Source organism: Ahaetulla prasina, chromosome 2 (genome assembly GCF_028640845.1).
Source record: "Ahaetulla prasina isolate Xishuangbanna chromosome 2, ASM2864084v1, whole genome shotgun sequence".
Classification (NCBI taxonomy): Eukaryota; Metazoa; Chordata; class Lepidosauria; order Squamata; family Colubridae; genus Ahaetulla; species Ahaetulla prasina.
In genome coordinates, this window is record NC_080540.1 from 289,316,480 (window position 1) to 289,343,868 (window position 27,389).

General features: G+C 43.8%; 1 protein-coding gene across 1 annotated transcript; it reads left to right on the forward strand.

Annotated features, from left to right (window-relative positions):
• Window positions 1-635: 635 nt before the first annotated feature.
• CFAP53 (cilia and flagella associated protein 53) lies at window positions 636-24,654 on the forward strand. Its single transcript, XM_058170949.1, has 8 exons — window positions 636-702; window positions 2,819-3,051; window positions 5,987-6,160; window positions 12,153-12,456; window positions 18,751-18,969; window positions 21,536-21,752; window positions 23,370-23,472; window positions 24,288-24,654. The coding sequence occupies exons 1-8, from the start codon at window positions 637-639 to the stop codon at window positions 24,514-24,516; spliced, it is 1,545 nt and encodes a 514-aa protein (XP_058026932.1). The 5' UTR covers window position 636; the 3' UTR covers window positions 24,517-24,654.
• The last annotated feature ends 2,735 nt before the right edge of the window (window positions 24,655-27,389 follow it).

Genomic DNA, 27,389 nt, shown 5'->3' on the forward strand with positions numbered 1-27,389 from the left:
ATTTACTGAATCTGCACTACTATTAATCGTTTCATAGTTCCCATCACCAATCTCTTTCCACTTATGACTGTATGACTATAACTTGTTGCTGGCAATCCTTATGATTTATATTGATATATTGATCATCAATTGTGTTGTAAATGTTGTACCTTGATGAACGTATCTTTTCTTTTATGTACACTGAGAGCATATGCACCAAGACAAATTCCTTGTGTGTCCAATCACACTTGGCCAATAAAAATTCTATTCTATTCTATTCTGTATTCTATATTCTATTCTGTTCCATTCTGCATTCTGTATTCTATGTTCTATTCTACTGATCTAATCTCCCTCCTTCTTTCATAAATTTGCTGCAATTATTTTTTTTCCCTTGCAGTTTTTTTTAACAAGGAAACTCATTTTCGACAAGTGGAAAAAAAAAAAGAGAGAGAGGAAAAAAAAGATCAGGCTGCAAATGCTCTTTGCCCCCCACCCAGTCCCTCCCAGGCAGGGGGATCCCCACGCAAAGCCCCGGCGGGAATCGCCCTTGCGTGGTGACGTCAGCGCCCCGCCCCCGCCCCGCCTCCCCCAGCGTTGGTTGCCGCGGCAACTGCAGCGCGTCGGAGTCAGCGGCGAGTCCGAGGGGCAGCCGGCAAGATGATGGACGATCGGGGCCGCGTGCATCGGGAGGTGAAAGGCCCCAAGCCGTACGTCGTGGCCTTAGTGAGTCGCCGTTGGGGAAGCGGGTTACCTTGGTGAATGGTGGGGGACGCTCACGGGACATTCGTTCCCGTCTTCTTCTTTTTTTTTAAACCCGCGGGCCAGCCAAGCAGCTAGTCCTCAAGGAGGACGTTCCGTTGCGCACGGCTTTCCAACGGCTCCACGCGTTGGGGGGAAGCCGTCTACCAAGCTATCCCTGTTCCTCTCCCCACCAGAGGTTGGAGCTGCAGCCCTGGACATTGCATTTTCCACTGAGAAACCCCAACAGCTTTGTGTAGCTGCCATGCACAATCATTGTGTTGTTGTTTCCCGGGTTTGGTAACTCTCCAAAGAGGCTCATAACTTCTTTAATAAACTGAGCATTTTAGACATAAAAGATAAGCTTGTTTTCCCCTGCCAACCCTCTCTGAATGCCTAATTCCTACATAAGTGCACCCGCGTGACTACCATCCCTGACCTAATATTCCTTTTTTTTTAACTTACTCTTTCCATGTATCCAAATTATGTTTATACTTTTGCCAGTTATCTTATATATGATTGACAAATAAATAAATAAAAATAAATAAACCGTCTTATGCTAAAGTAAGGTATTATAAATTTATATTCAGATACCTGTACAATTAGCACAGGGCCCCACCAAGGCTGTGTGCTCTCCCCACCTCTCTTCTCTCTGTATACCAATGACTGCATCTCCAACGATCCATCTGTTAAACTACGGAAGTTTGCAGATGACACAACAGTGATTGGTCTCATTCGAGACAATGACGAATCCACATATAGACGAGAGGTCGAACGACTAGCCTTGTGGTGCGACCGTAACAATCTGGAACTGAACACACTCAAAACTGTTGAAATGGTGGTAGACTTTAGGAGAAACCCTTCCATACTTCCACCTCTCACAATACTTGACAACACAGTATCAACAGTAGAAACCTTCAAATTTCTAGGTTATATCATATCGCAAGATCTAAAATGGACAGTTAACATCAAAAATATCATCAAAAAAGGACAACAAAGAATGTTCTTTCTGCGCCAACTCAGAAAGCTTAAACTGCCCAAGAAGCTACTGATCCAGTTCTACAGAGGAATTATTGAGTCTGTCATTTGCACCTCTATAACGGTCTGGTTCGGTTCTGCAACCCAACAAGAAAGACACAGACTTCAGAGGATAATTAGAACTGCAGAAAAAATAATTGCTACCAACCTGCCTTCCATTGAGGGCCTGTATACATCACGAATCAAGAAGAGGGCCGTGAAAATATTTACAGATCCCTCACATCCTGGACATAAACTGTTTCAGCTCCTACCATCAAAACGACGCTATAGAGCATTGCACACCAGAACAACTAGACACAAGAACAGTTTTTTCCCGAAGGCCATCACTCTGCTAAACAAATAATTCCCTCAACACTGTCAAACTATTTACTAAATCTACACTACTATTAATCTTCTCATCATTTTTATTACCAATCTCTTTCCACTTATGACTGTATGACTGTAACTTTTTGTTGCTTATCATTAAGGGTTAAAATGTTGTACCTTTGATGCATTTTTTTCCCTTTCCTTTTTCTTTTATGTACACTGAGAGCATATACACCAAAACAAATTCCTTGTGTGTCCAATCACACTTGGCCAATAAAATTCTATTCTATTCTATTCTATTCTATTCTATTCTACATGGTGAATTAATATGGTGAACCTGGCAACTGTTTGCAAAAGCTTGTTCGGGGCCAAGGGGGCAGCCCCCTTTCTTCTCTTCTGACTAGGTGGCTCAGTGGCTAATACGCTGAGCTTGTCAATCAGAAAGGTTGGCAGTTCGGCAGTTCGAATCCCTAGTACAGGTCTCCTGCGTGAGCAGGGGATTGGACTAGATCAGGGGTCTCCAATCTTGGTAATTTTAAGTCTGGTGGTCTTCAACTGCCAGAATGCCTCAGCCATCTTTGCTTTGCTGGCTGGGGCATTCTGGGAGTTGAAGTCCACCAGGCTTACAGTTGCCAAGGTTGGAGAACCCTGGATTAGATGACCTCCAAGGTCCCTTCCAACTCTGTTACTGTTTATTGTTAATTTACTGTTTAGTTGTGGACGGATGCTTCGATTTAAATCACGTTTCTTCCCTCAGAGAGCCAAGTTGCCCAATACAGCGGAGGATAGCCAGAAGCAGCTCTTTTATTGGAGGGCTCAGGAAGCAAAGCGCCATGAATTTGCCCGCTACGCCAGAACCCACGAGGTTGGGATCATTCAGGGTAAAATGGAGGAAATCAGTGAACGGAAACGACATCACCGGGAGGTTCAGAAGAGAATCGGCATGGAAATGCAGGCTTATCTGGCTGGCGAAGAAGAGAGGAAAGACAGGTAAAGAAGAAGACTTACTCGTTTTTTTAAAGATGATTTCAGTTAGGGGGGTTTGTGGGTTTTGATTTTGGCCAACTAAGCCTGAGGAGAGAAAAACATACACAAAAACTCTTATTGTCTGAGCAGTACAGGTAGTCCTTGACTTACAACAGTTCATTTAGTGGCCATTCGAGGTTACAACACTTTAAAAGGTGTCTTATGGCCATTTTTCACACTTAATGACCATTGTAGCATTCCCTCATGGTTGCGCGATTTACATTTGGGTGCTTGACAACTGACTCACGGTTTTATGATGGTTGCAGTGTCCCAGGGTCATGTGATTCCCCTTTTGCGACCTTCCGATGAGTAAAGCCAATGAGGAAGTTGGATTCGCTTAACGACCATGTCACTAACTTAACTGTGGTGATTCACTTAACGACCGTGGCAAGAAAAGTCATAAAATGGGGTAAAATGTACCTAACTACTATCTCGCTTAGCAACATAAATTTTGGACTCCGCTGTGGTTGTAAGTCGAAGACTGTCTTTAACAGAATTTTGAGTGCCTCTCATAGTTTATTTCTCTAACATCTTTACTCTAAATCAGGGGTAGTCCACCTTTTTATACCTACTGCCCACTTTTGTATCTCTGTTAGTAGTAAAATTTTCTAACTGCCCACCGGTTCCACAGTAATGCGCCGTGTATCGTCATCTGTGCATGCCTCTCGCGCATCGTGGATTGGGTTTGGGGGGGGCGCAGGCTACCAGCTCTGCTTGTCTGTTACAGCTGGGTGGTGTGAGGGGAGATGCGCGAGCTATTCTGGGACGAGGCTCTTTTGTTTGCGGTCGCACTATAGCGCCATTTAGTTTCACTTACATAACGTGAACTAAACTTATATGCGGGCGATACAAATAGCATATTTTCAGAAATTTAAATTGTCACGGGGAATTTTATGAAAATGTTTTGAAATAATGCTATGAAATTTTTTAAAAAAGTCAACTAAATTAAAAAAAAGGAAAATGCTTCAGTATCAGACAAAACCCCTACCGCCCACCATGAAAGCTAGCACACCCACTAGTGAGCGGTAGGGACCAGGTTGACTACCACTGCTCTAAATAAAATCAGGTTTATTTCAGTTTCCTTTCTCACCCTTTATTCTTGCTCAGCACTGAGTTATCTTTAAGAGTTCTCCCTTAATGGTTTGATTTTCCCTTCTCCAGTCCCAAAACCTACATTTCTTCACATCAAAAAGGAGAAGGTATACTTTAGAACAGGGGTCTCCAACCTTGGCAACAGCATGGCGCATGCTGGCTGAGGAATTCTGGGAGTTGAAGTCCACAAGTCATAAAATTGCCAAGGTTGGAAACCCCTGCTTTAGAATACAGGTAGTCCTTGACTTACAACCATTCGTTTAGTGACTATTCAAAGTTAGAACAGCTCTGAAAAAAGTAACCTATATGACCATTTTCCACACTTATGACCATTGCAGCATCCCCATGGTCACATGATCAAAATTCGGACACTCAGCAATCGGTTCGCATTTATGACGGTTGAAGTGTCCCAGGGTTATGTGATCACCTTTCATAACCTGACAAGCAAAGTCAATGGGAAAGCCGGATTCACTTAACAGCCGTGCTACTAATGGAACGACTGCAGTGATTCAACTAAAAACTGGCCAGAATGGTCATAAAATGGGATAAAATTCACTTAACAACTGTCTTGCTTAGCAACAGAAATTTTGGGTTCAATTGTCGTTGTGAGTCAAGGACTACCTGTAACTTGAAACAAGAGGTAGGTGTAAGGCACTTACAGTCATAGAATGAGGACTATTGTAGTACCTTAGCAGACTGCACGCATTTTATCTCCAAATGATCTTGGAAAGCTTTAAGCCTCGTTCACCTAAAATATTGAACCACAAATTATAATTCATAAGCCAGAGTGGAAGAAACAAGCATTAAAGCATTATGTGGTTTGCTTTGGCTTAATTAACAGATTAATTACAACAGATCCTTTATCTGAAAATTGGGAAAACTGGGGAATTCTGGGACTTGAAGTCCAACCTTCTTTATTTTCTTTATTTAGTTTGTCAGACATGTATGAGATAACAGATATAACTATAAACATGGACATGAACACAGGAAATGAGTACAAATAAATGGGGACAGTGGGACAGGGATAGTAGGCATGCTGGTGCGCTTATGCATGCCCCCTTACATGCTGGTGCGCTTATGCATGCCCCTATCTCTTAGGAATGGGGTGAGGTCCACGGTAGACAGTTTAAAGTTGAAGCTATGGAGGTTTGAGGATGTAACAATGGAGTCGGGTAGAGCATTCCAGGCCTTGACCACTCTGTTGCTGAAGTTGTATTTTCTGCAATCGAGTTTGGAGCAGTTTACCTTGAGTTTGTATCGATCGTTTGCCCTTGTATTATTTTGGTTGAAGCTGAAGTAGTCATTGATAGGTAGGACGTTGTAGCAGACAATTCTGTGTACTATGCTTAGGTCAGACTGTAGGTGGTGTAGTTCCAGGTTGTCCAAGCCCCAAATTTCAAGCCTGGTGGCATAAGGGATTCTATTGTGAACAGAGGAGTGGAGTACTCTTGTCATGAAATACCTCAATTGTATTAATGTCTGATATACAGTGTGGATTCCAGGCAGATGAGCTGCATTCGAGAATTGGTCTGGCAAAGCTTTTGTACGCCCTCGTTTGCAGTTTGATGTTACCGGAGAAGCTTTGCAAAATTGCCTTTTTGGCAATGCTGTTACAGTGAGTTCTGGGGCTTAGATCATTTGAAATGAGTACTCCTAGGTCCTTGACAGATTGGGGGGTTGTCTACGAGGTCGTATCCGCCCAGCTTGTATTTGGTATTCTTACAGCTTAAAATCTTACAGCTAAACATTTGTAAAATCTTTATAGCTTGATTTCAAGAAAAGTCCAATTGTGTCTGTCTCTTTTCAGACTTCGAGATCTCCTGGAAGCTGAAGAGAAGGGCTTCATTGCCGAAATGGAATCACAGGAAGAAACCATTGAGGGTCGTCAGAATAGCATGAGAATGAAAGCCAAGGAGCTGAGGGAGAAGAGGGAAGAGGCTCGGCGGAAACTAGTGGCGGAAAAACGGGAACAGCAGTTCCGGTAAGTGAGCCAAATCTAGGAACGTCCCTCTAGGAATGTCTGCGGAGATTTTCAGTCATCCAGGTCATTGTTGTCTCAAATATGACTTGATGTTTGACTTGTCTTGGATAGTTCTCTCTCCAAGAAAATTCCACAAGCAATGGCAACCTGATTCAGGTGACCCTGAGGGCCCAGATAAAGGCCAAGTGGCCTCAAGAGCTCTCAGAGAGAGTGTTGATTCCCACAATGGAGGAATAGCTGCAAACATTTATGGAGTTAGCAAAGATGGCTAAATTGACTGCTTTGATAAAAGGGAAAAAAAAACCCACACAATTTCTTTTGTTTCTACTTGGAAACTGCTTCTGGACTTTGTGCTTGAGATGGGGGGGGGGAATGAAATGCTGATTTTGTGTTTTGCCAGCTAGATAGGTTTGTTGTTATAGAAGTGGCTGGTTTATATGACTATTTAAAAGTAATAAGTGGAGATTTGATGCTATTATCTTATTCTATTGCAGGGGTCTCCAACCTTGGCAGCTTTAAGACTTGTGGACTTCAACTCCCAGAGTTCCTCAGCCAGCAAAGCTGGGAGTTGAAGTCCACAAGTCTTAAAGTTGCCAAGGTTGGAGACCCCTGTTCTATTGCACCAAAGGGAGTCAGAAGTCAATGCCCGAGTCAACCACAGCCCTGATGCCGCCCTCAATGAAATTGAGTTTGACACCCCTGCCATAGGGGTTTAGGCTTAGCTGTGCAGAATCCAGTAGGCCCCCTTTCTTCCCACTATTAGCTTGGGAGAGGAGATAAAGATTCAGAGGAGCAACAGAAGTAGCAGAGACTGGCAAGGAATCCCTTCTGAACTTTGTGGATAGAAGGGCAGCCATACTCCTGTTATGCCATTCCATCCATCCATCCTTCCTACCCACTCCTGTACACTTTGGCTTTCCTGATGGGCAAAATGGCTCTTTTGCCAGCTGAGTTAAATCTCTACCATTTTGGGCCTCCCCCAATGCAATACTAACATACCCAAATTTAATAGATGGGACTAAAATAATTAGATATAGGGATATATTAAATGAATTGGGAAAATTAAAAACAAAACAAGAATTGGAACAAGATCTGAATAGACAAGAAGACAAATGGTGGACGTATCTCCAAATCAGATCAAAATATTTAGAAGATTCTAAAACTAATCAGATTCAATTGGAACAAAATGAATTGGATAAAATAATATATGGGAAGGACCAAAAATTAATTAGCAAAACATACAATTTCTTGTTACGATACAAAATGGAAGAAGAAATAGTGAAAGATACCGTGATTAAAAGGGCAAGAAACTTTAACCATACAATAGAATTAGAGAAGTGGGAAAAGATGTGGAGAACAAACATGAAATTGACAATATCGACAGCATACAAGGAAAACCAGATGAAAATGTTCCATAGATGGCATCTACCACCAGCCAGAATAGCAAAGATGTTCCCCAATAACTCACCAAAGTGTTGGAAATGCAAGAGCAATTACGGAACATATTATCATCTCTGGTGGACCTGCCCAGTGGCGAAACAATTCTGGGCCAAAATTAAAAAGTGGTTACAGGAAATAATACAGAAACTAATAAAGGGAGAGCCGGAACAATTTTTATTAGGGATTCCAACAGAAAATTATAAAAACGATACGCAATATTTAATATTTCATATATTAACAGCAGCATGAATAGCCTATGCCCAAAATTGGAAGAATGAAAATCCACCAACAGAGGAAGAATTAATTAAAAAAATATTAGCATGTGCAGAGATGGACAAAACTTACAAAAGAAATTAAAGAGAAAGAGGACATAGAATATTATAAGGTCTGGAGCAAATGGTATGAATGGTTAGAAAATAGGAACGGTAGACAAATAAAAGTAGAGTAAGATAGAACTAAAATATGTGTAAATAATAGGAAAGGACTGTCTTGAATTGCTGATAAACAGTGATATCTATATAAATGTTGTATGTTTTGTCTTTCGTTTTAATGTGTTTTAAAAATAAAAAACTATACACACAAAAAAAACCTCTTCCAGAGATACTAGCCTGCATCCCAAAAGCCAAGTAATTTCTGACAGAATTCTTTTCAGTGATGGTTCGGTCTTAGACTGTCAGTAATTTATGTTGGTGTTGTGGTTGTTTGGGTTTCTCATTTGGAGAGCGACAAAGCCAACATGCTGAAAGTATATTCCCAGATGTCCTTTGACAGCGACACAAATCAGCCACAGAGATGGTTATAGTCTGGTTAATAATCTTGTTGGAAGGATAAAATTGGACAGGGAGCACCGTGTAAACGCAGAGGAACCAAATGGTGTTTTGCTAGCCACAAATGCCAATAATGGAGTGAGCTAAACAGTCCCTTTCTTTTCTTTTTTTCTTTTGGTGGTACCCTTTCAGGGTCCCTTCAAAAGCTTTCCAGATGTGACAAGAGAAAAACAAAAACATTGAATTTCCCCTTTCCCTACTTGGAGTCCCATTTGAAGGAGAACTTGGATATATTCCTAGAGAACACCCGGAAGGGTTTCACCCTCATTCTTGTAGGGCTTCTTCTGTTGATCTTTTAGAACCTAGCATCGCCCAGATTGGTGCCAGCATAGAAACAGTTGCTATTCAGATACGGATCCTTGACTTATAACCATTCATTTAGTGACTGTTTAAAGTTACAACGGCACTAAAGAAGCTTACGATGGGCTTTCACATTTACTACCATTGCAGCCTCCCCGTGGTCACATGATCAAAACCACTTAGCAACTGGTTCGTATTTATGACAGTTGCAGTGTTCGGAAGTCATGTGATCCCCTTTTGCGACCTTCTGTTGTGGTCCACCAGCAGCCTGTGGAGCTGGCAGTGAAGTCAGACAGTGAGGAAGCTAGGGAGGACTATGGGCCAGTCCTGGAGTCTGGGGAAGGCCCAGACAAGGGCTCTGCGTCAGAGGCAGAGATGGGGCCAGGGGCACCTGGGAGCGATGCGCGATCTCCGGAGCCTCCAAAGGGAGACAGCAGAGAGGCAGAGGAACAGGAGGAGCCTGTTCCTTGTGCATGCATGCAAAGAGCTGCCAGAAGGCAAGAACAGCTAAAGCAAAAAGGACGACTCGGGAGTAAGGCCAAGAGATGATTGGCCCCGCCCATAAGGCTTAAAAGAGCAGCAACAGTCTTGGGCTCTTTGTAGGAAAGCAACGTTGCTACATTTGTTTTGAGTCCGCGTCTCGTTTCTGAACTTTATGGGTTTTCTTTGCCAAGAAAAGCCTTTGGCAGGGTGCCGAAGAAGACAAAGGTTTAAAAACTTTGTCTGAAGGACTTGTTTTGGAATTATTTTGGACTAAGCTGATAATGAAGTAATTCTCAGCTGTTCTAATAAAATATGTTTGTTTAGGACAGATTGTGTCTGGTAATAACACTTGGGCCTAGGTCACAACACCTTCCGACAAGCAACGTCAATGGGGAAGCCGGGTTCGCTTAACAACCGTGTTACTACTGCTGGGATTCACTTAACAACTCTGGCAAGAAAGATCGTAAAATGAGGCAAAACTCACTTAACCCCTTTCTCGCATATTGATGGAAACTTTGGGCTCAGTCGAGGACTGCCTGTACGTGCTTAAAATTTAAATGATTTTTCCACTGAACAAATCATACCCTTTCTTCTCCTGCCCAGTCCTACCTTGATCTAGATAAGTGTTATTGTCAAATGTCTATGCAGATTCTCAGTCATTGTCGTGTCCCACTCCTCCGCTGACGGCCGGGTCAGGGAAATCCGAATCAGGTGTGCCTCTGCAGCTCTGCCAAAGTCCTAGCAAAGTCCTCAGGGCAGGCAGGAGACCAGAAAGTGACTTCAGCAAGATATGTTTAGACTTTGCCTGACTCAGAGAATGCCAGAAAGCAGGTCCTTTATATAGGCCATGGGGTGTGGCTCCATGACTCAGCACTTATCCAGGCCTGCCCCTCCCTTCCTTCTGTTGCCTCCGCCTATCAAGTCTTCTGACGCGAGGGTCACTCCAGTCGGCAGCTGTTGGTAATTGACCTCCCTCAGGCTCACATGCTGTGGGGGAGTGGGAGGGGTCTAGTTGCTCCGTTTGCCTGGGCATGGAGCCAGAGCTGGGGGCTGGAGGTATTTCTTCCTCTTCAACCTGTTTGGGCATGGAGCCAGGGCTGGGGCCGGGAGCCATACTAGAACATTCCTCCGTGTTCGGAAGCAGATAAGAAGACCCCGGCTGAGGTGAGATTGGACGAGACACAACAGTCATTCAGATCAGGGGTCTCCAACCTTGGTCCCTTTAAGACTTGTGGACTTCAACTCCCAGAGTTCCTCAGCCAGCTTTTGCTGGCTGAGGGACTCTGGGAGTTGAAGTCCACAAGTCTTAAAGGGACCAAGGTTGGAGACCCCTGATCCAGATCATGGTTGTCCCAAAGGTGCTTTTTTCAAAAGGCAACTGGACTTCATTTTTCCTTGAAGACGTTTTGCTTCTCATCCAAGAAGCTTCTTCAGTTCTGACTGAATGGTTGAGAAATGGAATGGAAGGATTTATATTCCTTGCAGTCATCTGGTTGCTAGCACTTTCTCTCAGAGTCACCGAGGCCACTTGGAGGCTGATCTGTGCCCTCAGGGTCACCTGAAGAGTGATCTTCAAGTGGGCTCAATGACCCTCAGAGAGAGTGCTAACAACCAGATGACTGCACGAACATAAATCCTTCCATTTTCCATCATTCGGTCACCCTTTAGAACTGAAGAAGTTTCTTGGATGAGAAGCGAAACGTCTTCAAGGAAAAACAAAGAAAGTCCAGTTGCCTTTTGAAAAAGGCACCTTTGGAACCTTTTACTGGCAGTTTATAGCACAATGAATAAATATATTTGGGCCTAATGTGTATCCATACTTATATAGCCTACCGTAACATGTTTATTTGCCACTGGTGGAATTCAATTTTTTTTACTACTGGTTCTGTGGGTGTGGCTTGGTGGGCGTGGCAGGAAAAGGATACTGCGAAATCTCCATTCCCACCCCACTCCAGGGGAAGGATACTGCGAAATCTCCATTCCCACCCTACTCCTGGGGGAAGGATATTGCGAAATCTCCATTCCCACCCCATTCTGGGACCAGCCAGAGGTGGTATTTGCTGGTTCTCCGAACTACTCAAAATTTCCGCTACTGGTTCTCCAGAACCTGTCAGAACCTGCTGAATAGCACCTGTTGTGGCTCCCGCCCCCGAACCTGGCCCCATGCCCGAAAGTGCCTTGGAGCCGGGCCTGCTGCCAGAAAGTGATTTGGACGGTGAGGGGGAAGGGCCATCAGGACTTACCTTGGGAGCACTGGCCTCCCTGGAGCCAGAAGCAGGCCAAGTGAAAGAGATAACGAGGCCTCCTTCTCCTGACTCTTCCCCCCCCAGGCCACGCCTGCAGACCCAGCTGACAGCAATCAGGCTTGGCTCAATCTCAGGTTTCGTAGGTAGGAGAGAAGAGAACAACAGAAGCAGGGGAGGGGCAGGCCTAGGAAGTGCTGAGTCATGGAGCCACACCGCACAGGATATTAAAGGCAGCAAGAGCTGGTGTGTCTCTTTGTATCAGGCAAATCCACAGATTGACTAGAGCTGAAGGTTGTGACTCACCAGCATCTTGGCAGCCAACGAGGGCTCTTGGCAGATGCTGGCTCTTTTGCTGCCAGAGCTGATAAGAGCCGGCTAATTAAGCCATTGTTCGGACAGAGGCGAGGAGGACATAACAAGCACCCCTGTTATTTGCCCAATTGCATATAAAACCTTCTCTCCTCATATGCAGTAAAACTTAAATCCATCGTCTACCATCCATCAACACATCAATCAACCAATACGAAAGCATCACATAAATACGAAACATATTCTGGTAGAGAGAAGTTCCCTGAGGATGGGCTCCAGTACGAGTCCGAAAGCTTCGGAAGACAAAACTTCTGGTTCCAGGGACCGATCCAGATTGGATCTTGCAACCCAAAATCAAAATTTCTCTTCTTATTATTTGCGTTTCAGAGAAACTTGTGAGGAGGTGCGGCTATTATTGAGCCAGCAGCACATGAAGGAGGTGTGTAAAGACCGATTGACCCAGCTGGCCCTCAAGGAGGAGCTGAACAAGCAGAAGGAAATGGAGGAGGCCATGTACAACACTCTGTGGGAAGAGGACCGCTTAGCCAAGGAGAAACGAGCCTTTGAGGAGGCCAACAAACGATCCGGTTGGAGGGAGGAAATGATTAACACGCTCAACGCCCAGAAAGCCATCGCGGATGCTCAAAGGGAAGAGGCGAGGCGACTGAAAGAAGAAGAGGCAAAACTGATGGTAAGGTAGCTTCTTATTTCCTGATTACAGGGAGTCCTCGAGTTACGACTGTAGTGGAGTCTGGGATTATGGTCGCACATCATGCTGGTCATCGAGGGGGGTCACCCTGTGACTGTGCCCCATTTTATAACATTTTTGCAGTGGTTATAAAGTGAATCCATGGTTCGCAATGAGCATTTTTTTGCCAGAAACTGGAAGTAAATGCCATTTTTTGGGGCAAAAATCGTCATAAATCGTGGTCACGTGACTGCAGGATGCTACAAGCATCATGTAGGTGCCTCGAGTTATGACTGTAACAAATAATGGCCGTGATTTCGGGATCAGTTACGGTCGTAAGTCAGAGACTATTGGTATTGTAGACATCAGCAAGAAGATTTAATGCCCAAATTGGAGGAAAAGTTAAGAACATGTTGGGAACATCCAATCCTTCTTCATTAACGAGCTCATTAATGTTCACAAGCTGGTTTTCAAAAGACTTCAGGGTGTAATTCACGGTTTTTGGTTATCAACTTTAAACCCCTGCATGGTACAGATAATCCTTGGTTTAGGACCCCGACTGAGCCCAAAATTTATGCTCCTAAGCGAGACATTCATTAAGTGAGATCCTGCAATGGGTGTAAGGGGGAAAGATTGTCATAAGTCACTTTTTCCAGTGCTGTTGTAACTTTGAACTGTCACTAAATGAATGGTTGTAAGTCGAGGACGATCTGTAAGTGGGATCCTGATCTGGCAATATGGGAAATGATGCAGAGGGACACAGCTCTCAGACCATTGCGCTTCCTACCTGCTGCAGTTGCTGAATATTGTGCAAAGCCACCCCATATATCATGCACTGCAGCTGTCACACCCAGAAGTGATGAGAATGTGGATTACTTGTTGCCTTTACCCAGGGATGAAATGCTACCGGTTCTGACCGGTTTGGCCAAACCGGTAGCGATGGGTGGTTCAGAGAACCGGTAATGATGGCAGCGTGAGGCTCCGCCCACCCACCCAGTCGTCCTTACTTCCTGGTTTTAACCAGGAAGTAGCCTGTTTTTTACCCTCTGCACATACGCAGAAGAGTTTGCGCATGCGCAGAGGGTCCGCACACGCATGTGGCACCTGCGGGTGGCACGTGTACTTCCGAACCGGTAGGGAAGGTAAATAGAGTTCACCCCTGCCTTTACCTCTCCATTTTGAGAACAGTTAGAAGTCACACTCCCCCAGCAGTTTGTTTGTTATTCCCTTGATTAGAACTAGAGTGAAGCGTGCAAACGTGTCAAAATCAGATTTACACAAGATTGGGCTCAGATGAATGAGAACTTATTTTTTTTTATGCTAGCTAATGAATATTATATTGCTGACATCAATAAGAGCAGCCCAATGCATTGTGTTCCTGGACACTAGTTAAGGCTCAATGAATGGTTTTAAGTCGAGGACTAGCTGAGCAGCTCCACAAGAAGTCTTGCTTCCGACACCTCCCCAAAGACGTGCTGTCAAGCCCGGTGTTGGGGAGTCGGACAGTGATGAGGCTGAGGAAGAGCGTGGGCCAGTCCTGGAGGCAGGGGAAGGCCCGGATGAGGGCTCTGTGTCAGAGGCAGAGATGGGGCCAAGGCCATCTGGGAGTGATGTGCGGACTTCGGAGCCTCCAGAGGCTGACAGTAGTGAGGCAGAGGAACAGGAGGAGCCTGTTCCTAATGCACACATGAGAAGAGCTGCCAGAAGGCAAGAGCACCTCAAGCAAAGAGGACGACTCGGGAGTAGGGCAAAGAGATGATTGGCCCCTCCAATAAGGCTTAAAAGACCAGTAACAGCATTTGGGCTCTTTGTCGGAAAACAACGTTGATAGAATTGCTCCTTGTCTTGTTGCATTTATTTCTTGTCAGCATCTTCTGCTTTTGAACTTTTGCCAAGAAAAGCCTTTGGCAGTTTGCCTTAGACCAAGATTGGTGGTAAGACTGAAGAATTGTGTTGTAAAGAATTTGCTTTGTTTTAGTTTGGACTACGCTGAGAATGATTTTAATTCTCAGCTGTTCGAATAAAGTCTGTTTGTTTTTGAACTGATTGCGTTTACTACTACCTACCTGGGCCTGGGTCACAACACAGGCCATTAACCGGTACTGGTCCATGGCCCAGGGATTAGTTTGAAATGTGGCAGCATTTAGGTCCCGGGTGGGTAAGTATGGTCTCTTTACAACCTGTGGACTTCAGCTCCCAGAATTCCTAGGCCAGCATGACAAGCAATGTTGTAAAATGGGGCAAAATTCACTCAACAACTGCCTTGCTTAGTAATGGAAATTTTGGGCTCTATTGTGGCTGTAAGTCAAGGACTACCTGTACAGGTAGCGTTCGACCTACAACAGTTTATTTAGTGACTGTTCAAAGTTACTTGGGCCTGGGTCACAACACCCAGTAAGTTTGGGTTCGATTGGCAGGAATTCTCCAGAGTTCCCGTTAAGAAAGTATGATCAATCCTTCTACCTTGATGCTTTTCCTTCTGATGGAAATGCCACGCTTAGTTACGGATCTCCCTTAGGATCATTACCAAAGGCTTGTTTCCCACAGCAATCTTACTCCGCGTTGCCTGGCAGAGATGAGTAGCTATTCCCAGGGCTGTTCTGTAGTGCCAGCATTTTCCCAGAGGTCTCTGACATGTGTTTTCTCGCTTTCCAATCGAGCGTGGATCTGTTGTTGGGGACCTTTTGGATTTTTTTTAGCATCCTCTTCGCATCTTTCCAGGACTTTGTGTCTCCTCCTTTGTGGACACAGTTGTGGGGTGGAGGAGGTGGGACTGTAGCCCATCTTTCAGGCCCTACTACAAAGGCTCTACAAGACCAATTCTTTGTAGAATAGAATATAATTTTTTTATTGGCCAAGTGTAATTGGACACCCAAGGAATTTGTCTTGGTGCAAATGCTCTCAGTGTACATAAAAGAAAAGATACCTTCATCAAGAATCTTAAGGTACAACACTTGATGGTAGTCATAGGGCACAAATAAGCAGTCAGAAGCCAATCAATATCAAAATAAATTGTAAGGATACAAGCAACAAAGTTGCAGTCATACAATCATAAGTAGAAGGAGATGGGTGATGGGAACGATGAAAAGATGAGAAGATTAATGCAGACTTAGTAAATAGTTACCACTCTAATGGCAGAAAGTGAAGAGGAACTAAAGAGCCTCTTGATGCGGGTGAAGGAGGAGAGTGTAAAAATTGGCTTGAAACTCAACTTTAAGAAAACTAAGATCATGGCATCCGCCCCTCTCAGTTCCTGGGAGATAGATGGGGAAGAAATGGAGGTAGTGACAGATTTTATTTTCCTGGGCTCCAAGGTCACTGCAGACGGGGACTGCAACCAAGAAATTAAAAGATGCTTGCTCCTGGGGAGGAAAGCTATGGCAAATCTAGACAGCATTCTAAAAAGCAGAGACATCACCCTGCCAACAAAAGTGCCTATAGTCAAGGCAATGGCTTTCCCAGTTGCAATGTATGGTTGTGAAAGTTGGACCATAAGGAAGGCTGAGTGCCAAAGAATTGTGGCCTTTGAACTCTGGTGCTGGAGAAGACTCCTGCGAGTCCCTTGGACTGCAAGGCAAACAAACAAGTCAGTCCTAGAGGAGATCAACCCTGACTGCTCTTTAGAAGGCCAGATCCTGAAGATGAAACTCAAATACTTTGGCCACCTAATGAGAAGGAGAAGAGCCTAATGCTGGGAAAGATTGAGGATAAAAGAAGAAGGGGATGACAAAGAACGAGGTGGCTGGATGGAGTCACTGAAGCAGTAGGCATGAGCTTAAATGGACTCCAGAGGATGGTAGAGGATAGGAAGGCCTGGAGGAACATTGTCCATGGGGTCACGATGGGTCGGACACGACTACACAACTAACAACAACAAAGTAAATAGTTTGACAGTGTTGAGGGAATTATCTGTTTAGCAGAGTGATGGCGTTTGGGAAAAAACTGTTCTTGTGTCTAGTTGTTCTGGTGTGCAGGGCTCTATAGCAGGGGTCCCCAACCTTTTGGACCTCAGGGACCACCAAGTTCATAATTTTAAATCCTGTGACCAGTGGTCACCAACTGGTGGTCCGCGAGAAAATTTTGGTGGTCCATTGAGAAATTTTCGTATTTTTTTGTACTGCACTCCAGCTATGGCCCCTGGGCCAGATATGGCCCCTGAGAATAATTAATCCGGCCCGCGTGCAGAAACACAAGGCTGCACCGCCCAAAATCACCCCGCCCACACACCAGCCTCCACTCTTAAGGCGGAGTCAAACCTCACCCTCAGTAGAGCGGTGCGAATTGGAACTGGAAGGTAAGAGGAAGAGCTCGCCACAGTCACCTGAACAGCTGCCCGGGTGGGGGTGGAGGGAGGTTCAACCACCTTTGGGACCGGCCATGGGGGGCTGGAAATCTGTGCCCTGGGGGGGGTACATGCAATGCCAAAAAGACAAACAAAAAAACAACAACAGCACCATTATTATTTCATTCCTTGCCATCCGGAATGAAATAATGGTGCTGTTGTAGCAGTGGGGGAGGGGGCGGCGCAAGCGGGCCGAAATGCTTGAGATGGCTGGGTTGGGTTCCTCAAGAGATGAGAGCTTGCAGAAAGGCGGATGCCAGATGCCTGACTTACACCTGAAGCCTTTTGGAAACCAGCTTGTGAACAGCCTTAATGCGCTCTTCCTCCAATTCTAGCAATAAGATTTCTTATTGATGTCTCTATGATGCAAGTAGTCCTTGATTTACAACTATGGTGGAACCCCGAATTACGGCTATAAGTTGCTAGAGTTGCAACTAGAGGCACCTACACAACAGGAAGTATTTTTTTTGCAGGAGTTGCTAAGTGAGCCCTTTTTAAAGGGTGTTTTTTTGCCGGAAACTGGCCAAAAAATAATAATAAATCACGAATGGTGGTCATGGGATCACCATGGCCAGTCCTAAAGTTGACCCACCTAACATGGGGTCACATGACCATGGTGGATGGCCTGTATATTTAGGACAATTGCTTTATGGGCTGTAAGCACTTGTCCTGGGGCTCATAAAACCGACTGCTGAATGATCATAATACAGCCGGTTGTTAAGTGAGGACTATTTGTACTTGATTTCTTGATCGTGCCTTGCAATACAATGCTTGACATTATATGAAAGAGAGAGGAGAAATTAGCCAATTCTCACTTCTCTGACTTATTTATTATGCTTCTACTCCCTTCTCTGTATCTTCAAAATCTTCTTATCAAGGACTGCTCAGGCCAAAGTCTGCGGTTTATATCCAAGGTCCCACCCGCCCTTCTTTCTTCAAAAGGAAAACTGGTGGCCCTTCAATTTGACAGTGGCCTATAATTAAACCTGAGTTATTGTGGCTTGCTATAATTTGTTGTGCATAATTATCTCCCTTCTGCTGTCCTTGCACTCAGGTTTAGATTGGATGATAATTTATGGTGGTTGGCTATATCATTTGGTTATATGGATTTTACCTATAGATCACAGGTGGGCAGCCTCTTATGCACAGGGGTAGCCCAATAATTTTGGGAAATACACAGCTGTAGACCCAGAGGTAATAATGTGAAGGGAAGGAAAGGAGAAAGGGAAGGGAAGGGAAGGGAAGGAAGGAAGGAAGGAAGGAGGAAGGAAGCAGAAAGGAAGGAGAAAGGGAGGGAGGAAGGGAAGGAGAAAGGAAGGAGAAAGGGAGGAAGGGAAGGAAGGAAGGAGAAAGGAAAGGAAGGAAAGAAAGGGAAGGGAAGGAAGGAGAAAGGGATGGGAAGGAGAAAGGAAAGGAAGGGAAAGGAGAAAGGGAAGAGAAAGGGAAAGGGAAAGGAAGGGAAAGAAAGGAAAGGAAAGGGAAGAGAAGGAGAAAGGAAAGGAAGGGGAAGGAGAAAGGGAAGGGAAAGAAAGGGAAGGGAAGGAGAAAGGAAAGGAAGGGAAAGGAGAAAGGAGAAAGGGAAGGGAAGGAGAAAAAATAGGGAAGGGAAGGAAAACATCATCTGTATTTGAAGCCAAAAATTTTCATTCTTCCATAGCTTTTAGAGGGGTGTTTGAGGGTGCCCAGAAGACTTTAAACTATATTAAACCTCTGTAGAATTAACACTACAGTCACTTCGTTGTCCGTCTCAAAACAACGGAAATTGTGCGCTGATTCTCAGGTTCATCAGAACCTCTTGATGAAGTCGGCCTTCCATATTCCCACCTACTTCATATATTATGCTCGCTTAACTCTTTTTAGCACGTTGTGGGCCATTAGGTCCAACTCCTGCTCCTTCAGAACTTGTCAGGCAGAAGGTGATGAGTAACCAACTAACTGCTGCTCCTCTTGCACAGGAAGAAGAACGGCAGCTGATCAAACTGGAGAACGAACAAGCCGAGATCAAAAGGCGAGAGAAACTGAGAGAATGCAGAGACATGTTGCTGGATTCCATGAAGAAGAAAGCGAGGCGTCTCAATGAAGAAAGGCAAAATGAGCTCGCTTTAGAAATGAAGATCTTGGATCACGTCCTGCAAGAATCCCTGGAGGACACGGAGAGCCAAAGACAAAGGAAGGTAAAGCCAACAGTGAACCTGGTTGTAAGCTTGATATATTATGCAAGATAGCCAGTGGTGGGATTCGAATAATTTAACAACCCGTTCTCTGCCCTCATGATTGGCTGGGTGGGCGCGGCCATGGTGGGCGTGGCCAGGGGGCGTGAGAGGCAGCACTCTGCCTCCTGCACCCCCTGGGAGCAGAAACAGGCTGCTGGGGGGGGGACAGGCTGCCCTTCCAAACTGTCCCCCCCCCCGTTTTGGGCCTAGGAGGCCTCCCTGGAGTCACCTGGGAATGAAAATGGGGTGCGTGGGGACTCCTGGAAGGGGTGGGGTGAGAAGGGGCAGGGCCAGCCAGCAATTTAACTACCAGTTTGCCCGAACCGGCCTGAACCGCCTGAATCCCACCACTGAACTATCACTGAACTATCACCGCTGAACTAGAGAGATGAATAACTATCATTCATCTATCATTCATCTCTCTCTCTCTCTCCTGTCTATATTTATTTATTATTTATTTATTTATTAAATTTTTATACCGCCCTTCTCCCGAAGGACTCAGGGCGGTGTACAGCCAGAATAAAAACAAAATATATACAATTTAAAACATTTAAAAAGAGCAAATTTTAAAGGCTGATTATTAAAATTTAGATTTAAAAATTTAAAAATATTAATAATACCCGATTAAAATTCAACACTAATTATGCCAGTCCCGCTTTAATAAATAAATATGTTTTGAGCTCACGACGGAAGGTCCGAAGATCAGGCACTTGACGCAGGCCAGGGGGAAGTTCGTTCCAGAGTGTCACTGCCCCCACAGAGAAGGCCCTACACTCCTGGGGGCCGCCAGCCGACACTGTCTATATATCTACTTATCTATATGTACTTTTCTATCTAGTGATCATTTACCACCTAGCCATCTCTATCTTACTATTGGTCATTTATCATCTCTCTCTCTCTCTGCTAGCCTGCCTTTCTCTCTATCATTTGTCTGTCTGTCTGTCTGTCTGTCTGTCTGTCTTTCTATCTATCTATCTATCTATCTATCTATCTATCTATCTATCTATCTATCTATCTATCCATGTAGCCATAATTGGAAGAGTGATTTGTGCTATAGGAGCTACAGTGCCACTAAGTTGGAGATACGTTCGTACTTGAAGCTTTGCAGATTGTTGTATTACACAAACATATATCTGGAAAAAAATGGTGGAACCTAAGTTCTTATAACAGGGACGCGGTGGCTTAGTGGCTAAGACGCTAAGCTTGTTGATCGAAAGGTCAGCAGTTCGAATCCCTAATGCCGCGTAACGGGGTGAGCTCCCATTACTTGTCCCAGCTTCTACCAATCTAGCAGTTCGAAAACACGTAAAAAATGCAAGTAGAAAAATAAGGGACCACCTTTGGTGGGAAGGTAAGAGCATTCCTTTGGCCTTCGGCGTTGAGTCATGCCGGCCATATGACCACGGAGACGTCTTCGGACAGCGCTGGCTCTTCAGCTTTGAAACGGAGATGAGCACCGCCCCCTAGAGTTGGGAACGACTAGCACGTATGTGCGAGGGGAACCTTTACCTTTTTAAGTTATTATATCCATACAAATGGAATGTTCTTTTGTAACTGTGTAGTTATTTAATCTTCCCTTTTCCCGGGCCTTGTTTTGGGTAAGGATGGCAATACTGTTGTGAAAGCATGGCTTGAGTATAATGAGGCCAGGCAGTTGCATAAAAATAGGCCTCGTGAGGAAATGTGTGCTCACCCACCATGTGATAGGTCATTCCAGTGGTTTTCAGATGCCTTGACCTCAAGCAGCCTTTAGTGTCAACCACTAAATTTCTTCTGCAGATTGGCTGAATGGGTGAACGGTGGCCTGAAAGATTCTCCTTAGCTCTGAAGTTATGTTAGTTGTAGGAAAACATTTCAGTTTGCCGGTTATGAGATATGGAAGGCATAAAAGGATAAAAGTCAAAAGGGGGATGGAAAAATTGTCAGGATTCCAGAACTTGCAGGTTTTTAAGCAGGGATGCTATCAAGTAATTCATAGAAATGGAAGTTCTGCCCTTCTTCCTCCTCCTCCTCCTTCTTTGTCTTTTCCTTCCTCCTCCTCCTCTTCTTCTCCTTTCTCCTTCCTCCTCCTCCACTTCCTCCTCCTCCTTTTCTTCCTCTTCTTTCTCCTCCTTCCTCCTCCTCTTCTTCCTCCTCTTCTTCCTCTTTCCCTTCCTTCTTCCTCTTCCTCTTTTTCCTTCCTCCTCCTCCACTTCCTCCTCTTCTTCTTCTCCTTCCTCCTCTTCCTCCACTCCCTCCTCTTCCTCTTCTTCCTCCTGCTCTTCTTCTTCCTTCCTCCTCCTCCACTTCTTCTTCCTCTTCTTCTCCTCCGCTTCCTCCTCCTCCACTTCCTCCTCCTCCTCTTCTTTCCTCCTCCACCACCTCTTCTTCTTCTTCCTCTTCTTCTTCTCCTCCCTCCTCCTCCCCTCCTTCTCCTCCTTTTTTCCTCCTCCTCTTTCTCCTCTTCTCCTTCTCCTCCTCCCCCTCCTCCCCTCTTCTCACCCTCTTCTCACCTTTTTAAAATCTCTCCCCTTTTTGCATTTTTCAGAGGGAACTCTTTAAAGAGCAGCAGATGTATCAGGCCTACTTGGCCCAGCGGAGGGAAGAGGACAAACGACAGGAACAAGAGCTGGACAGGTTGCGGGCCGAGGATGCTGCAAAAATGTGGGCCAAGAGAGCTGAGAAGGAAAAGGCCCTGAAACTAGCCAGAGATCGGTTGCTCAAAGAAGTCATGGACACAAGGAAACTTCAGATTGAGGAGAAATGTAAGGAACTGTTGATGATCTTCTGAAAGTCCAATTTCTCTCCAGCTTGCCATCATGTAGAACAGAGGTCTTCAACCTTGGCCGCTTTAAGACTTGTGGACTTCAACTCCCAGAATTCTCCAGGCAGCACAGCTGGCTGGAGAATTCTGGGAGTTGAAGTCCACAAGTCTTAAAGTGGCCAAGATTGAAGACCTCTGATGTAAAATAACTGGGTAATAATACTGGAGGTGAATCTCTCATTCTCTGATTTTTTTTATATAAAAAGTTTTTTTTGTTTTATAGACAAACATACATTTAAAACATCAGCAATTCCTTCCGTGTGACGTCCGAAAGAAAGATGTTTCTGTGAAAAACCATGTAGCTTGTTTGCAAATCTTCAAATTAACTGCATTGATATATTGTACATGATGAGTTCAGTTTTAATCAATTCAGGGGCATGGTCAAGGGATGATGTCAACCCAGGGGTGAAATCCAGCAGGTTCTAATACGTTCTGGAGAACCGGTAATGGAAATTTTGGGTAGTTTGGAGAACCGGCAAATGCCACCTCTGGCTGGCCCCAGAGTGGGGTGGGAATGAGGATTTTGCACTTTCCTTCCCCTGGAGTGGGGTGGGAATGGGGATTTTGCAGCATCCAGCCCCCTGGAGTGGGGAGGGAATGGAGATTTTGCAGTATCCTTCCCCTGGAGTGAGGTAGGAATGGAGATTTTGCAGTATCCTTCCCCTGGAGTGGGGAGGGAATGGAGATTTTGAAATATCCTTCCCCCTGGAGTGGGGAGGGAATGGATATTTTGAAATATCCTTCCTCTTGAATTGGGGAGGAAATGGAGATTTTGCAGTATTCTTCCCCTGGAGTGGGGATGGAATGGGGATTTTGTAGTATCCTTCCCCTGGAGTGGGGAGGGAATGGGGATTTTGCAGTATCCTTCCCCTGGAGTAGGGAGGGAATGGAGATTTTGCAGTATCCTTCCCCTGGAGTGGGGACGGAATGGAGATTCTCCAGTATCCACCAAGCCATGTCCACCAAGCCTCACCCACAGAACCAGTATTAAAAAAAACAGAATTTCACCACTGTGTAAACCCCCTGCAAATTCATCCAAGGTTAGGAAAGAGTTGCCTTCGGTATCAATGAAAATTCTCAGTCATCCAGAGTCGTTGGGAAGTTTCTGAAGGACCAACTTGGATAAGCAGCAAAACTTTTTCAAACTTTTTGAAAACATTTTCAGACCTTTTCGCTGCATAGCCAAGGAGCTTCTTCAGTAACTTCCAGACAACTCTAGATGACTGAGAAAAGAAATGGCTACAACTCAGCCAGCAATTTAACTACAGGTTTGCCCGAACCAGCTGAATCCCACTACTGAGTAGGACTCACTTAACAGTTGTCTTGTTTAGCAGCAGAAATTTTGGGCTCAGTTGTGGCCGTTAGCCGAGGACTGCCCATATATTTTAAACAAGAACCCTACAGTACATGGATTGTCTTTTTACGATGTAGTTAAATCTTGTAATGACCAAAACTGCATTAAGAAAGGGGAGGAGGAACTACTGAGCATGGCTGTCCAATGAGCCCCGTGTGCTATTTTGACATTAGCCAATAACTTTTGCCGTTTCCCACTTCTCAGTGCAGAGAAACGCCAAGGAGCAGGAAGATCTTCTACAGGACAAGGAATTATTAAAGGCAGCCATTCAGGAATACCAACAGACAGAACATGAGACCTGCACAAGGTAAATTGCTAATGGCCCTGTTAACAGGCCTGACTTTTCTCAATCAAGGGGCATTTCCTACTACAGGTAGTCCTTGGTTTACAACAGTTCATTTAGTGACCATTCAGAGTTACATCAGCACTGAAAAACGTGACTCATGTCTCTTTTTCACATTTACGACCCATGGCTCACATGATCAAAATTCACATGTTTGCCACTGTCTCGTATTTGTGATGGTTGGCAGTGTCCCTGAATCATGGAATCATCTTTGATAGCTTTCTGACAAGCAAAGTCATTGGGGAAGCCAGATTAACAATAGCCGTATTAGTATAGTGGTTCACTTAAGAACTATGGTAAGAAAGGTCATAAAACAGAGCAGGACTCACTGAACAAATGTCTCACCTAACAACAGAAATGTTGAGGTCCGTTGTGGTTGGAAGTCGAGGACTACCTGTACTTTCCCAGGGGCATCTTCAGGGAAGGGGAAGTGATGTCACGGGCACCATCACGCACATGATGTCATGAGAGGATGTGATGTCTGGTTTCTGCCAAATGCCCATGTGCACAGCTAGTCCTCGACTTAATAACTATTTGTATAGCGACAGGTTTGACGTTTCAACAGCATTGAAAAAAGTATCTTAAAAACCAGTCCTTGCACTAACAACCGTTGTAGCATCCCCTTGGTCACATGATCAAAAGTCAGATTAATTGGCAACCAGTATGTATTTAGCACAACTGCAGTGCCCCGGGAAAATTGCCTTTTGTGACCTTCCCAATTGGCGTCCAACAAGCAAAATCATGTTCTTCCAACAAGCTCCTGTACATGTTCCCTGCAGGCGTTTGCAGCAATCGAAACAATACCGGGAAGAACTCCGTGCTCAGATGGATCACCTCAAGGAAGCCCGTGAAATGGAAAAGGAGGAGGAGCGCCGTGAATATGCCCTGGCAGAAGAAGCGGAAAAGCTTTATCATCAAAAGTTGGCAGATATCCTTTCCAGACCATACATGAAGTTGAAATTTCTTCATCCTTTAAGGAGGCAACTAGTCATTAGCTCTAAGAGTTAGTTCCCTATATGGATATGTCAATGCTATCTGAGCCCAGGGATCGAAAGGAAAGGGGGGAGTTTGAAGGAATATCTTCATTATTCCTTTCAGTATTATTATTATTATTATTTTGTCCAGGTAAAAACTTCTCTCCTCACCACTTTTTTTCCCTCTTTAAATGTTAAAAGAATTATATCTTAAATAAAGTCTTCCAGCAATTAAACCTTTTAGAAATAAATACTAACCTAAAAGACGAGCTGCTGTAAATCATTTTTAAATCTTGTTCGGTTTGGTTTTTGAAAGTCTTAAATTTGACATTTTTAAACGATCCACCCTGATCTATTGCTAGTAATTGATTATTTCAGGGGCAGCATTTACAAACTCTTCAATCATACTGTGCATTTTGGAAAATCTAGCTTAGCATGCTGTGAGAATCCAACTATTTGCAAAATACGATTTAGAGCACATTATGTCACATGAACAAGTCCCTTATGATTTGGAAACCATTGTGAGCTGTTGCTCAGTAACAGGGTTCTACAGAAATCATGCTAATTACATTTGAAGAAATATAAATCTTTGCCCTACAGATTTCTATCTACGAAATAACAGAGAAGTCACAGCAAATAATAAAAATTATCTGGAAAAGACATAAACTACCATCTCAACAGTCCATCAGTGGGTAGAACTAAAGCAGTAAGACAAAGTGAGCCTGCTAAAGGCAGAGTTCATTTATTCTGAATTTAGGTAATATCCGTAAATCCTGTGTGAATTGTGTAGCACCATTCAAATTGATTTTGTCAAACTAGCAAGTGCGCCGTTTGGAAAATCTGACTGAATATACATATTTGTCTGAATGATGGGAAGGGATATCCATAAAGGATGGGTGAAGTCACAGTGCAGAGTGAAATATTGAAACCAATTTGAGAAAACAGAAATCAAAGCCCTGACGTCCAGATAAAATGCAGAAAAAAAAGAAAATGAACCTAAAAGTAGGAAAGGTTAAAACAGAAGAATTAAAATAGGAGGTTTTATACTTTGTGCCACTATTTTCATGATTCCTTACTGCAAGGCTCTGAGTGAGCATATCACAGATCTAACGGAAACTAACAGACTGTTTCCTCTTATATTAAGATTAGATTAATTTCACTTTGCAAAGATTTTTTTTTAAATGACAATTTTTTTAAAAAAAGCCTTAAGGTGTTGCTAAGGGGAGGAGGGGAATCCTGCCAGCTAATTTCCCTGGGAAGGGCTGATAAATACCACCAAATGTGTCTTCGATTTAGCATCTCACTTTTAGACTGCAGATCATAAGGATCCTATACTTTAAACAATATGTTTCCAAAATTATTTTAAGGCACTGATAGGCATTGAAGTTTATTTCTTTTATTGCATTTTAACACTTGATAAATGATTGTAGCATGGCGGCATGAAATGTCCCACAAGAAAATGTGTCTGTTAGTGCATCTACTCTGTTGCCGTATTAAGTGATTGATTTACCTTAGAATTTAATTTACAGCGAACAAGTAAACCTTCTCATATGTTTTACTGTGAAGTTTTATCAGCATTCTTCCCCATCTGGTTTTCTCAGCTCCCACATTACAACTGAGAGTTATGTGCTATAAATTACTCCTGCTTCCTCCATTTTAGATAACTTTCCCCAACCTGGATCTCTCTAACCAGATTAGACGTTCGTAACCATTGCTTTTAGTGGCTAAGGATGATGGGAACAGGAATTACGGTAAGCACATCTTTAAGGCTCCAGACTTCTAGGGAAGATATCTCATACCTCTGGATCAGTCTGCAAAAACAGGTTCAGCCCACTCAAAAATCCACTTTACAAGAAAATCACAGCCTTACTGAAAAATACTATAAACATTAGCTTTTCCTCCTTTAAACCATTCTAAAATGTGTCTTAAACTTTTACCTCCTAGACCTGTAATTCATTTTGTGCTTCATTCTCATAGTATCAACACTAAAAAGTTCAGCTGCATCCCTTTTATATTGTCCTTCCTCTCCAACAGCTCATTTACTGCTTCTGCAAAAATAGAGGAATTACATTTATTAAAAATTACAAATCTAGGCTGGAGTATTCCATAGTAACTTGAAGTAACAAGCTTTACACATTTAATACCCTGTTTTCCTGAAAATAAGACATCCCCTGATAATAAGCTCAATCGGGCTTTTGAGCGCATGTGCTAAAATAAGCCTCCTCCCCGAAAATATTTAAATGCAGAGATAGAAATCAGATAAGACGGCAAGAGGAACCCATCTTGCTCTACGCACTCCAAAATAATAAGACCTCCCGAAAAATGAGGCCAAGCACTTATTTCGGGGTTCAAAAAAATATAAGACAGAGTCTTATTTTTGGGGAAACACGGTAGTTTGAAAATTTTCTCTCTTTCTGTTTGTGTGTGTGTGTGTGTGTGTGTAAAACATTAGAAAGACACCTGGTAGTTTTTAAAATGGCATTTACCGGTATGTGAAACCCAGCAATTATTTTTATATCCCAAGTGAACAGATCATCATATTAAACTATATTATGGTTTATTTGTTTCAATATGGCATATTACATGGAGATAGCAATTTTATTTGCTAAATCTGTATTAACATATTGTGTGGATCCAAGTTGTAAAGTGTAATAACCAAAGATTTAACATAGCTGAATGAATGAATGAATGAATGAACATCCTTTTTTCTCATCTTTGTTTCCCTACTGTGGTTACACACCAGAAGCAAAACTAGCCTCAAACAACAAAGCAGTATGCTCTGAATTAGCATTTCCAATGATCACAATTATTTCTCACTTTTTGTTAATAAAAACTGTAATTACTGCTGCAGGATTTGGAAAGAGAGCTGGCTGGAAAGATGGCACTTGTTCTTCAGCATCTAGGACA

Coding starts and splice junctions, on each gene's coding strand:
- CFAP53 (XM_058170949.1), top strand. CDS start 637: ATGATGGACGATCGGGGCCGCGTGCATCGGGAGGTGAAAGGCCCCAAG. Junction 3,052..5,986: donor GAAGAAGAGAGGAAAGACAG/GTAAAGAAGAAG, acceptor GTCTCTTTTCAG/ACTTCGAGATCTCCTGGAAG. Junction 21,753..23,369: donor ACTTCAGATTGAGGAGAAAT/GTAAGGAACTGT, acceptor CCCACTTCTCAG/TGCAGAGAAACGCCAAGGAG.